Raw genomic sequence first — 12031 nt, forward strand, 5'->3', positions numbered from 1 at the left:
AAGATGACGGTCAATCACCCTCGGTCTGGGGCTCCATGCAAGATTTCACCTCGTGGGGCATCAATGATCATGAGGAAGGTGAGGGATCAGCCCAGAACTACACGGCAGGACCTGGTCAATGACCTGAAGAGAGCTGGGACCACAGTCTCAAAGAAAACCATTAGTAACACACTACGCCGTCATGGATTAAAATCCTGCAGCGCACGCAAGGTCCCCCTGCTTAAGCCAGTGCATGTCCAGGCCTGTCTGAAGTTTGCCAATGACCATCTGGATGATCCAGAGGAGGAATGGGAGAAGGTCATGTGGTCTGATGAGACAAAAATAGAGCTTTTTGGTCTAACTCCACTCGCCGTGTTTGGAGGAAGAAGAAGTATGAGTACAACCCCAAGAACACCATCCCAACCGTGAAGCATGGAGGTGGAAACATCATTCTTTGGGGATGCTTTTCTGCAAAGGGGACAGGACGACTGCACCGTATTGAGGGGAGGATGGATGGGGCCATGTATCGCGAGATCTTGGCCAACAACCTCCTTCCCTCAGTAAGAGCATTGAAGATGGGTCGTGGCTGGGTCTTCCAGCATGACAACGACACGAAGCACACAGCCATGGCAACTAAGGAGTGGCTCCGTAAGAAGCATCTCAAGGTCCTGGAGTGGCCTAGCCAGTCTCCAGACCTGAACCCAATAGAAAATCTTTGGAGGGAGCTGAAAGTCCGTATTGCCCAGCGACAGCCCCGAAACCTGAAGGATCTGGAGAAGATCTGTAGGGAGGAGTGGGCCAAAATCCCTGCTGCAGTGTGTGCAAACCTAGTCAAGAACTACAGGAAACGTATGATCTCTGTAATTGCAAACAAAGGTTTCTGTACCAAATATTAAGTTCTGCTTTTCTGATGTATCAAATACTTATGTCATGCAATAAAATGCAAATTAATTACTTAAAAATCATACAATGTGATTTTCTGGATTTTTGTTTTAGATTCCGTCTCTCATAGTTGAAGTGTACCTATGATAAAAATTACAGACCTCTACATGCTTTGTAAGTAGGAAAACCTGCAAAATCGGCAGTGTATCAAATACTTGTTCTCCCCACTGTATATCGACATTACCTGAAAGGCCACTCAGCAAGGAAGAAGCCACTGCTCCAAAACCGCCATAAAAAAGACAGACTACGGTTTGCAACTGCACATGGGGACAAAGATCGTACTTCTTGGAGAAATGTCCTCTGGTCTGATGAAACAAAAATAGAACTGTTTGGCCATAATGACCATCGTTATGTTTGGAGGAAAAAGGGGGAGGCTTGCATGCCGAAGAACACCATCCCAACCGTGAAGCACGGGGTGGCAGCATCATGTTGTGGGGGTGCTTTGCTGCAGGGGGGACTGGTGCACTTCACAAAATAGATGGCATCATATGGAAGGAAAATTATGTGGATATATTGAAGCAACATCTCAAGACATCAGTTAGGAAGTTAAAGCTTGCTCGCAAATGGGTCTTCCAAATGGACAATGACCCCAAGCATACTTCCAAAGTTGTGGCAACATGGCTTAAGGACAACAAAGTCAAGGTATTGGAGTGGCCATCACAAAGCCCTGACCTCAATCCTATAGAAAATGTGTGGGCAGAACTGAAAAAGCATGTGCGAGCAAGGAGGCCTACAAACCTGACTCAGTTACACCAGCTCTGTCAGGAGGAATGGGCCAAAATTCACCAAACTTACTGTGGAAGCTTGTTGAAGGCTACCCAAAATGTTTGACCCAAGATAAACAACTTAAAGCCAATGCTACCAAATACTAATTGAGTGTATGTAAACTTCTGACCCACTGGAAATGTGATGAAAGAAATAAAAGCTGAAATAAATCATTCTCTCTACTATTATTCTGACATTTCACATTCTTAAAATAAAGTGGTGATCCTAACTGACCTAAGACAGGGAATTTTTACTTGGATTAAATGTCAGGGATTGTGAAAGACCGAGTTTAAATGTATTTGGCTATGGTGCATGTAAACTTCCGACTTCAACTGTAGGTTGAAGACAACAAAGGTTAAAACAACGAGATTCTAATATCGCATAACTCTTTGCAACAATAGGACCAGCTATGCTAGTTAGCAGCGTCGCTGGTCCCAGGGGTTTACCAAGACTCAGACCACTCACAGACAGTCCTGGAAACACTTTTGCTTGAAAAATTGCTCTTTGGTAAGAAGCTAGCTATTTTTGTGTATTTTTTTACCATTTTAATTGAAAACAATCACAGTAAGGTACTTAATAGTTACTCAGAAATGATTGATATTGAGATAAAAATGGCTGTATTGGGACTTTAACTACGGGCAACATGGGCCTGGGAGGCTCACAGGGATATTGGCATTCACAGTACTCCACCAATTATAAATGTTTTAACTCAACACTTCTTGTATTCCCCATACATGCACAGTAATTTAAGCTTTAAAACTGTCTCTCTGCCTCATGTAAAACTGTGTAGAATTACAGTATATGTGTTGAATTGCAGAGTATTATAGCTTTAAAGCTGCAACAACAACAAAAACTCTCTACCACTGACAAAATGTGTAGAAATGCAGGAAATTAGTACACACACAAAATATCTCCAATGCCAGGCCTTTAAAATGTTCTTTCCCAGGACCTGAGACTTGGTTTGTCTAGCCCTGCACTGCCAAAGTCTTAGTAAAACTCCTTGTTTGCTATTTCTATCTCACTCGAGTTGTGTTCTGATTATGAGGGGGTCCCTGAAGAATTTGCTATGACAAAATGGGTTCCCGGACCCAAAAAGTTTGAGAACCCCTAGTCCAGGGGTTCCTAACCAGGGGAAGTAGGATCCCTGGGGGTACTTGACGTATCCACAGGGGGTACTTGACGTATCCACAGGGGGTACTTGAGAAGACTCATGAGACCATTGGCCTACTGGTAAAATACACATGAGGAGGCACTTCAGGGGTACTCTGGGCAGAGCAAAATTTAGCTGGTGGTACAGTAACTGAAAAAGGTTGGGAACCACTGCCCTAGTCAATGAATGACCAGAATACCTTTACACTGGCTCATGTGGGCCATAAAATAAATGAAGTACTTAAAAATGCATAGTCTATGTTTGCTAAGCAGTAAAATGTATATTTCCAGTTTACATTTAAAGACTATAGACATACCCTACATTGGGCAATCCAACATTCCTATTTTTAAAAAGGTCCCAAACCGTCCAATCAGTGGTGGTGGCTGCTGTCAATCGTCTCCCTTCTTCTGAAATGAAAGACGACACTGGTAGCTTGCTAGCTGTGGTGGTGGCTGCTGTCAATCGTCTCCCTTCTGCTAACAAAAACAACATGACAATGTCCATTGAGAGTGAGAGCTCATAGCATTATGTAATCTAGGGTACACATTCAGCTTTGGCCTGAGCTACTGTGGTATACATAAAACACACCTTCTTGGGAGCCATGTCCTTTTCTTCAGTTTGTGCTGGCTACTAAAACTGCGCTTAAAGTATAGTGAAAAAACATAAATGCACGATTTAGAGACAATAATCTAATAGGTGTCTCGCTAACACCACGCTGATGTCGACCGCACTAACGCCGTGCTCTCAAAATAGGACATGATTCTGCCTGAAATGAAAGACGACACTGGTAGCTTGCTAGCTGACCCATGTCTCTACATTTAACACACACTTGTTAATATTAGGCCTAGTAGGCCTACTCTACTTGAGCTGAGCTAAACTTAATTTTGTCATAGAAAATGTATGCACACATTGGCGCATATACATTGGAACAGGTAAATACTTTTCATATGTGCCTGACTGTGTTGTCTGGCACAATGCATTTGACTTGCAACACATGCACTTACAACTGATTTAAAACGTACAACACACCATTATAGGTTACTACAGGAGTTATTACAGGAGACTACCCAAGAGTCAAGCCTATAACCAAAATGACAGTCTCTAACACAGAATATTACAGTGGCAGGGTGTGCTGGTTAGGCTGTACCTCATATCAGGGAGGGTTAAATCAATGCAAGTAAACAGCTGGGGGATTACTACTCCTTTAACAATGCGAATCTTCTATGCTATTCCTTGCCACAGCGTTGGTTTTTCCCTAAGGGTTATCTCCATCCCCGATAAATGTTTTTTTTCTGAACACGAATATGATTGTATATCAATCTGCCTGTTAAGCACCATTGCATAGTGAATTTCAGTCTTTCCCACATATTCTTTAAAAAAAGCTTCCCTTGACAACCAGAAATGTACAAACATCGGATGGAAAATGTTAAAGGCATTCAGCAATAATTACCATGCAAGAGCGGGGACGAGAAACACGTTGAATACTGTACATTCAAAATTAATGGCGAACGATATGGCATGCAAGTCTTTTCATATGCAAATAGCCTACTCACTTCGACGATCTGGTGCGTTAGTCTAAAATCATATAAAAGGAGATAGGCCTACTGTACATCTTGATATAGATTTTACAAGATAAAAATAACACGAGTTTATGAGAAAATAACGTTTTCTACATAAAAATGAAGTAGGCTACCACCAGTATGACCCAAAACACCACCATCTTTATCTGCTTGTATGCTACTTAAAAAATAAAAAATAAATCTCTCTCTATATATATATTTTTTAAACTTTCATACACCTGTTTTAAGATAATTATATAAATGAACATGTAAAACTACTTAGAATTGAAGCAAGGCATCATTGCCCCTAAACTGTTTCATCCCTTGGACAGAAACAGCTGTAGGCCTGTGGATTTCCAACAATCCCGACCATGAGATTACACCGATTAGTTAATTGTCCACAAATAAACTTCCCTCAAGGCCTAAGGAAATTAATCCGTGCAGGGACTAACCAGAAATATTGCTATAATCCAGCCCCCTGCATCGTTTAACATGCATAAAATGAGCCTCTAATAATATAGATTTGAGGCAATCAAATGCCTTTTGTACCAATAATTTAAATGAATAGGTTTGGATTAATCATGTATCTTTTGTTGTTGAACGCCTTGATCGATGCAGCGTCACTTAGCCTCACCACAATAGATGCACAACGTTTTGTTCTACCAAATAAATCATTTTCATTGTTTAAGGTACATTGATCAATCTAATGACTTGTAATAGGCTCCTAATTGCCACAGAAAAGTGCTTTCGGATGGAGTCCTGCATGCGAGATTCAAATTCTCATTTGAATGACACTGTTAAAATATTTTTCAGGACAAGATTTCTTCAAGGATGCTGGCATTCGGTACCAACCATTACGCACATTGACAGGCTATCACATCTTTATTATGGTAGGCCTACATGAAATTGTATAAAATTCCAAACTCAGGTACATGTGCAACGCCATTCAAAATTAGTAAATAGTCTAACACTGTTTCAAAATGAGTATTGGCACTCATGTGATCAAACATTTTGACAACAGCTGTCATTTTGAAACATAATCGTTGTTTTAGTGCTCTGGTGTCCCTATCTGCCTACACCGCTAAAGTTTTTTTTGTTCGTTATACATTACCTTACGACTTCATAATATAAGTGTTTCAATAATCAGTTAGATGTTGAATAATGTGGGAATAATCACTCTAATTAAAAGCAAGTACTCCATCGAAGGCATTATCTTCCCCTCGCTCGGTGATAAATGATTCCTCTTTTATTTACAGACAAAAATAGAAATCCAGTATAAAGATCTAGATAACACCAGAATATGATTATATATAGAACATCAACAACAGATAATCAACAATAATGACATGGGCCTTATTTTAACCAAAAGTGCATTACACCAGACAAAAGATTTCGAATTGTAATTACAAAAATGCCAAAAACAGTAAGAGAAATGAATTCTTACATGCTCAGACACATCTTATCAGAAACTCACGCTGTTCGAGCTACTTTGGCATTACAATCAAATTTGTTTATGCAGAATCTACATTTGATAGTGCTAATAGCACTCCATTCAAATTGCCATGATTGCAAAAAAATGAAGCAATTTTCTTGGCTCCGTTCGATGGATTTGATGAAATTGTTTTATATTCACCTCTCTAAAGGTGGGGATTTAAAGCAGAGAGAGCCTTTGAACAAATTGCGCTTGCCTGACTGGCAGCATTCAAGCGCTATAATGGAGCATTATTTGCCCGTTTTGAATACTGTAATGCACAGCTTTCAGTGAAGCCTTTCTCTGGAAAATTGCTTTAACTTTTAAAGGGATGATGATTCACACCAAAGCAGGCCATTGTTACATTATGTCATTACCCCTAAATGTTTAACAAGCTGTGAAACACGTTGACATATATTGCATTGTGATCTTTAAAAAAAATTATCTAGAGGAAGAAAAAAACTATAGTCATTTGGCGGAAAAAAAGGTTAACGTTGATGAGCTCCCCATGGGGTTTCTATGATTCAATTGTATCTCCAAACGTTATATTTAGTTAGCCTAAATATTTAGTGTGCAATGCTCTATGGTTTCATTGTGCCATATGAAATCAGCCTGTATCGTTGAATGAAATCCATTCGCCAGGCTGACATGAGGGAAACAACATCTCATGTGATTATTATGAGAACGTCTGCAATATCTTTTCAAATAATTGTATTTTAGTACAGTTTACAGGCTGTAACCCTTCAGAACACCAACCACTCATCAAGTTAATTGTCACTTTTTAATTGACCAAAAATCCCCCCGCACACACTCAACATACACGCGTAAATTGGCACAGACCGGCAGGCATACTGGCGCTTTACGCTCACGCACGTACACACACAGTTTACAAACAAGTCCACGATGCTCTCTTTCACGCACACCTGGCAACACCGCTTGAGCCGATGGAAACATTAAGATAATTCACCTGTAGAATGACATACCTTGTATTGCAAGCGTCTTCACTTCAGTCAGCCATTATTCAGTGATAATGGGTCAGCTTATTGTATTTTCTGGCCTCCTGGTGAGAGTACGGGAACTTCTGCTTATTAAATTCATGTCCATGGACGCTGTGAGCAAGCACATCATGCCCTGCAAATGAAGACGTTTCCATTCCTGAAAGTGCATGACAGCTTTAGTTTTGACAAATATGAAGGCACCGCAATTCTTATAGGCCTAGATATTTTTTCAATAATCACCAATCCCCTTATGTCATGTCATGTAACATAAAACATTTTTTGGGACTCCAGGAGGGATAAATGCCAGTGGCAGCTATAGCTTACATCAGAACAGTATACCTCACAATAATATGCAATTAGAGAAAACTATTTCAAGAAGAAGCTGCAGTTGAAATAAAACAAGACAATTTGTCAGAAAGCTTTAGGAAATGCAACCGAGTGCGTCATCTAAATAAAATATATAATATCAAATGCTTACCTCTTTCAGAGGACTGGTTTACACCAAAATGAGCTCGATTCTACAATGAAAGGACACATTGAGCCTTGATGAGAGAATACTTAAAATGTATAAAAACACCACATCGTGTCTTGCTTGACAGTCAGAGCCGCACAATAGTTATTGATTGACGTGAATCTTTTAGCGTTTCTGTCCTTAGCCGAATCTCTCATTGGCTGACATCGCCCCCTTGCCAATAATCCAGCACTTAGATTGGCTGCTTGCTCTTGCCAGCTGTACTTCAAAGAACGCGCTCTCTACAACTAGGTAGTGTAGGAGCTCCGAGCCAAGAGAGAAATCGTGTGGCTACGAAAAAGCACAGTGCCTGAGTCGAATTGGAAAAGTACACTATTGCAGAATTGTGACCAATTCAACATAGCAAAGACCCTGGATATGGCTACGTCTATACTTGGGGTAAGGCGACAAAATATTAGTTTTCAATTCAATGCGTAAAACATGCGTGAAAGTAGGCTTTATACTTTGTCGCTTTCTAAAAAGTTTGTGGTCAATGTTGTTTTATCCTTCAGCTTTGTTGTTTATAGGTATTGAAACTGCTTGTTTATATGTTGTACATCGTGACTCATATCGGTTTATAGACCACTTTCCTCAATCAAAAGAATTGTAGCTTTTGCCAACTTTCATAATAGGCTATACCCAACATTGTGAGCAAACTTTCGAGACACGCAGTAAACTGAGTGACATTACTGTATACCCTCGATGAATGTGGCTGTTTATTTGGTTCAGTGGATATTTGGGTCACATTTTGATACACTCTTTATGAATAAACATTTTCAATACATTTATTTTTTATCCATTATTACGGTAAATCATTTTGTAGCCTATGCAATAATTGCTATCCAAACAAGCATGACAACCGAACGGTTGGTGATCACATAGGCAGACGCAAATTATACTTCTATCAAATACATGTAGGCTATATTATTTACATTGCTTGCAATGTTCTAAAGTACAGATATTCATCTCTTTACAGGAAGAACCACGATTTGGAACTACCCCTCTAGCTATGCTGGCTGCTACTTGTAACAAAATTGGCAATACCAGTCCCCTTACCACTCTACCTGATTCCAGTGCGTTTTCAAAAGGCGGATTTCATCCTTGGAAAAGATCCTCTAGTTGCAACTTGGGATCCAGTCTCCCTGGATTCACTGTAGCAACAAGCCGCGGATCGACCGGACTTACATCAACTACTGGCACAGGCAACAGCGCGTTCTGCTTAGCCTCCACCTCCCCGACCTCCTCTGCGTTTTCCACAGAGTACAGCAGTCTGTTTTCCAACTCAGCGAGCATTTCGTCCCAAGAGTCTGGGCAATCCGCCTTCATCTCCAAAGTCCACTCCTCAGCAGAAACCCTGTATCCTAGGGTAGGGATGGCACATCCGTATGAGTCGTGGTACAAGTCTGGTTTCCATTCAACCATCTCGGGCGATGTTACGAACGGAGCGTCCGCGTGGTGGGACGTTCACACCAACCCTGGCTCATGGCTCGAGGTCCAGAACCCTGCAGGCTCACTGCAGACCTCCCTACATTCCGGGACCCCCCAAGCCATACACTCTCAGCTCAGTGGCTATAACCCTGACTTCTCCACTTTGACACACTCCGCATTCAGCTCAACCGGTATAAGTCCCACGGCATCTCATCTCCTATCAACTAGCCAACACCTGTTAACACAAGAGGGATTCAAAACAGTCATTCCATCATACACGGACGCCTCTGCCGCCAACGCTATGATTTCAGGTTCCAGTTCTGGTTCCTCAAGGTCATCCAGGAGGTACTCCGGCAGAGCCACGTGCGACTGTCCGAACTGTCAGGAGGCTGAGCGGCTCGGGCCTGCAGGGGCCAGCCTACGGAGGAAAGGACTTCACAGTTGTCACATTCCTGGCTGCGGTAAGGTGTATGGCAAAACCTCTCACCTTAAAGCCCATTTGCGATGGCATACTGGCGAGCGGCCCTTTGTCTGCAATTGGCTTTTTTGTGGCAAAAGGTTTACAAGATCAGATGAACTTCAGAGACACCTCCGTACCCACACCGGTGAGAAAAGGTTTGCTTGCCCAGTATGCAACAAGCGCTTTATGAGGAGCGACCATTTGAGCAAGCACATTAAAACCCACACTGCCGGTGGTGGAGAAGGCAAAAAGGGAAGCGACAGTGACACCGACACCAGTAACCTGGAGACCCCCAGGTCCGAGTCCCCAGAACTCATTTTAGACGGGGTAAACCCCAGAATCACGATCAAGGACCCATCTCCTCATGACGAGCCCTGAAGGCTGTTATTTCAATGACTTCGAAACCAACTTTATAAAGCAAATGACCAGTAGGCATAAAAACTGGCACATGTAATAAAAACGGGTCTAGGTTTGAGAGACAGGATTGGAGGAAACAATTATTTTAGGCAAAGCATTTGAAAACTAAAAATAATTAGATCTTACCACTATATTGATTGAATGTTCAACTCGTTATTAACCATCAAACGAAAAGCATAATTATTCTATAGGCTATTGTAAGAAAATGACTATAAAGCTGTCAACTTAAAAATGAGCTGGAGGACATTTTAAACGGATCAGTGCGTAAAAGGAGTAAGTTAACCCAAATGAACTTGGTTGGCCCATGTGAGTCGCCATCATCTTGTACATATTGGCAACAAACAATGTGTTCTTTTCATGTAAATGTTAATTATGATTGTTTTATTCGTGTTTGGGATCCTGAAATTCAGGGAGTTTACTTTTAACGCACTTTGTGGATATGTATGTACACAGCTTTTTAAATTCAGTTAACCATTTCATTTCTTTGCTAAAAATATATAAATGTTTACTTGTATAAAATCACACGTATAAGCCTTTCATTTTGTCATAATTAAAATTATGTAAAATCTGAGGCAGTAGTCATGTGATGGGAATGTTTTACTATCTTGTGTCCCATATTTGTTTTCATTATTCCAAATGAAAATAAATGATGAAAAAAGGTATTTGATTTGATCGTAAATAAATACGATTGCCAAACGTAAAATGTAGATAAGCAAGAGTGTTCATTACATAAAATCAATCATACATTGCTGATATAGGCAATCGCACATAGACGTGCATTCTCTCTGAGGAATAAATCAATAGGCCTAGTAAATGGCCGGAAAATACATTTCATGCCCAAATGAAAATCTTGTTAAATGGTATTAATTATGACTTGGAGCACATCGCAGCCCCCATGTGTCTTGTATTTGCGATTAGGGATTCGTGTCTTATCAAATATCTAATTAATCGCCGAGACATCATTTGTTCAGCTTTACTTTATCTGGGGGCTTCCGAGGGGGTTTTGATGACAAAGGCCCCCTGAATATTTATTTTAATTGTCCAAATTAACTGCTTTAATTTGCATGTCAAACGGAAAGATGGCAGTCCAATAATAAGGATAAAGCATCTCTAAGCTTTCCTAGAAACTATACACTTGATTTGATGTTATGGGAACTGTTAAAAAAAAAGGAAAGAAGGGGTAAAAAGCCATATGCAAATGTTGAATTTGAAATGCTCTTGTCGCGGCGCAGTCAAATGGTTCCTGCATGTTATTTGAATATCAGTGGCCCCGTACTGAAAGGGTTCAAGGATGCTCTCTGAATTCTTTGTGCTTACCCAGTGCAGCGTCCGATCTCAAAGAAAAACCCGGGGAATAATTACAGCGTGAGCCCAGGCCTGGGAATACATTAGGGAGAGGCATCTCATCCAGACAACCTCTTCCTGAAGAGGAAGTTAAATTGACCAGAAGGCAATAGAGGAAAATTATTTTCATTTCCTTTTGTGCGGCTGGGTTTAAGGGAGAGATCAGGAAAATAACGACCAAAATAACATCTACATGTTCTATAATGATCACCAAATTTGAGTTCAAGAATAAACAACTAAAACGGAAGACTAAAATGCCTAAAAAACAAACAAAGGCATATATCATATATTTAGCATGTAATATCAATGTGACCTTTTAAATGTGCAGGCATGATTTTAAATAAAATAGGCCTATTCAAAATCAGGCTACTATAATATAGACTAACAAATAATACATAAATGCAACCTGAAGTTGCAAGTGTGCTTATCTTTTAAATGATAAATTAGCTGTTTATTTGCAGTGTCTTTCTAATGTTATTTTTTCTTCTTCTGGAAATTAATTCTCCTAAAACATTTTGTATTATGCTGTAAATCATTAACATAATTTGCAATTATATGGCTACAATAGGTGGTTAAAATCAAAACGATAAGTGCGTCCAAATGCTTTTGGGAGAGAGACGCCTGGTGTTGCGGACAGTAAGTGCTGTCAGTTATCGCTTTATCGCTTTCCCTGGAATGCCCTCTCACTGAGCATTAGGCAGAAGTCATCTTTGTTTTCAAGCCACAATAAAAGAGAGATCAAAGGAGAGAACCAGTGCGACGTCACGGGACACATTTCGCTGCTAAAGGACTCACGCCATTCTCCTCGTCCCCAGCGTAAAACAATGTCCATCATCTCACAATGGAATATTTTTCTTGTGATAATAACAAAATTACAATTCATCAAACCAATTGGATAGCCTAAAGCATTTAAAGTACAAGCTTATAGATGCACACACCTCCCTGCCTTATTGGAGTTAAATTGCCTATACAGAATATACAAATCTGAAGCGACTGAAACTAAACGT

The 12031-nt window shown here is 40.4% G+C and overlaps 2 protein-coding genes across 4 annotated transcripts in view; one reads left to right on the forward strand and one right to left on the reverse strand.

The window, feature by feature from the left end:
- Positions 1-7468, reverse strand: part of LOC139538500 (obg-like ATPase 1) — a 71412-nt gene extending 63944 nt beyond the window's left edge. For 2 of the 3 annotated variants that reach the window (XR_011667746.1, XM_071340620.1), the window contains exons 1-2: positions 7343-7468; positions 6850-7021 (exon numbers count right to left, since the gene is read on the reverse strand). The gene's annotated coding sequence lies outside the window, so the exon portion shown is untranslated. Of the gene's footprint in view, positions 1-3199; positions 3313-6849; positions 7022-7342 lie in introns of all 3 variants that reach the window. The other variant, XM_071340621.1, reaches the window with a different exon arrangement.
- Positions 7469-7625: 157 nt separating this feature from the next.
- Positions 7626-10251, forward strand: LOC139538504 (transcription factor Sp9). The gene is made up of 2 exons (XM_071340628.1): positions 7626-7774; positions 8352-10251. The coding sequence occupies exons 1-2, from the start codon at positions 7754-7756 to the stop codon at positions 9639-9641; spliced, it is 1311 nt and encodes a 436-aa protein (XP_071196729.1). The 5' UTR covers positions 7626-7753; the 3' UTR covers positions 9642-10251.
- Positions 10252-12031: the final 1780 nt, after the last annotated feature.

The sequence above is a fragment of the Salvelinus alpinus genome, chromosome 14 (assembly GCF_045679555.1).
Source record: "Salvelinus alpinus chromosome 14, SLU_Salpinus.1, whole genome shotgun sequence".
Classification (NCBI taxonomy): Eukaryota; Metazoa; Chordata; class Actinopteri; order Salmoniformes; family Salmonidae; genus Salvelinus; species Salvelinus alpinus.

Bases quoted from the DNA above. Each gene is read 5' to 3' on its own strand.
- LOC139538504 (XM_071340628.1), top strand. From the start codon at position 7,754: ATGGCTACGTCTATACTTGGG. The intron at 7,775-8,351 runs GTAAGGCGACAA...ATCTCTTTACAG, and splicing joins TGGCTACGTCTATACTTGGG to GAAGAACCACGATTTGGAAC.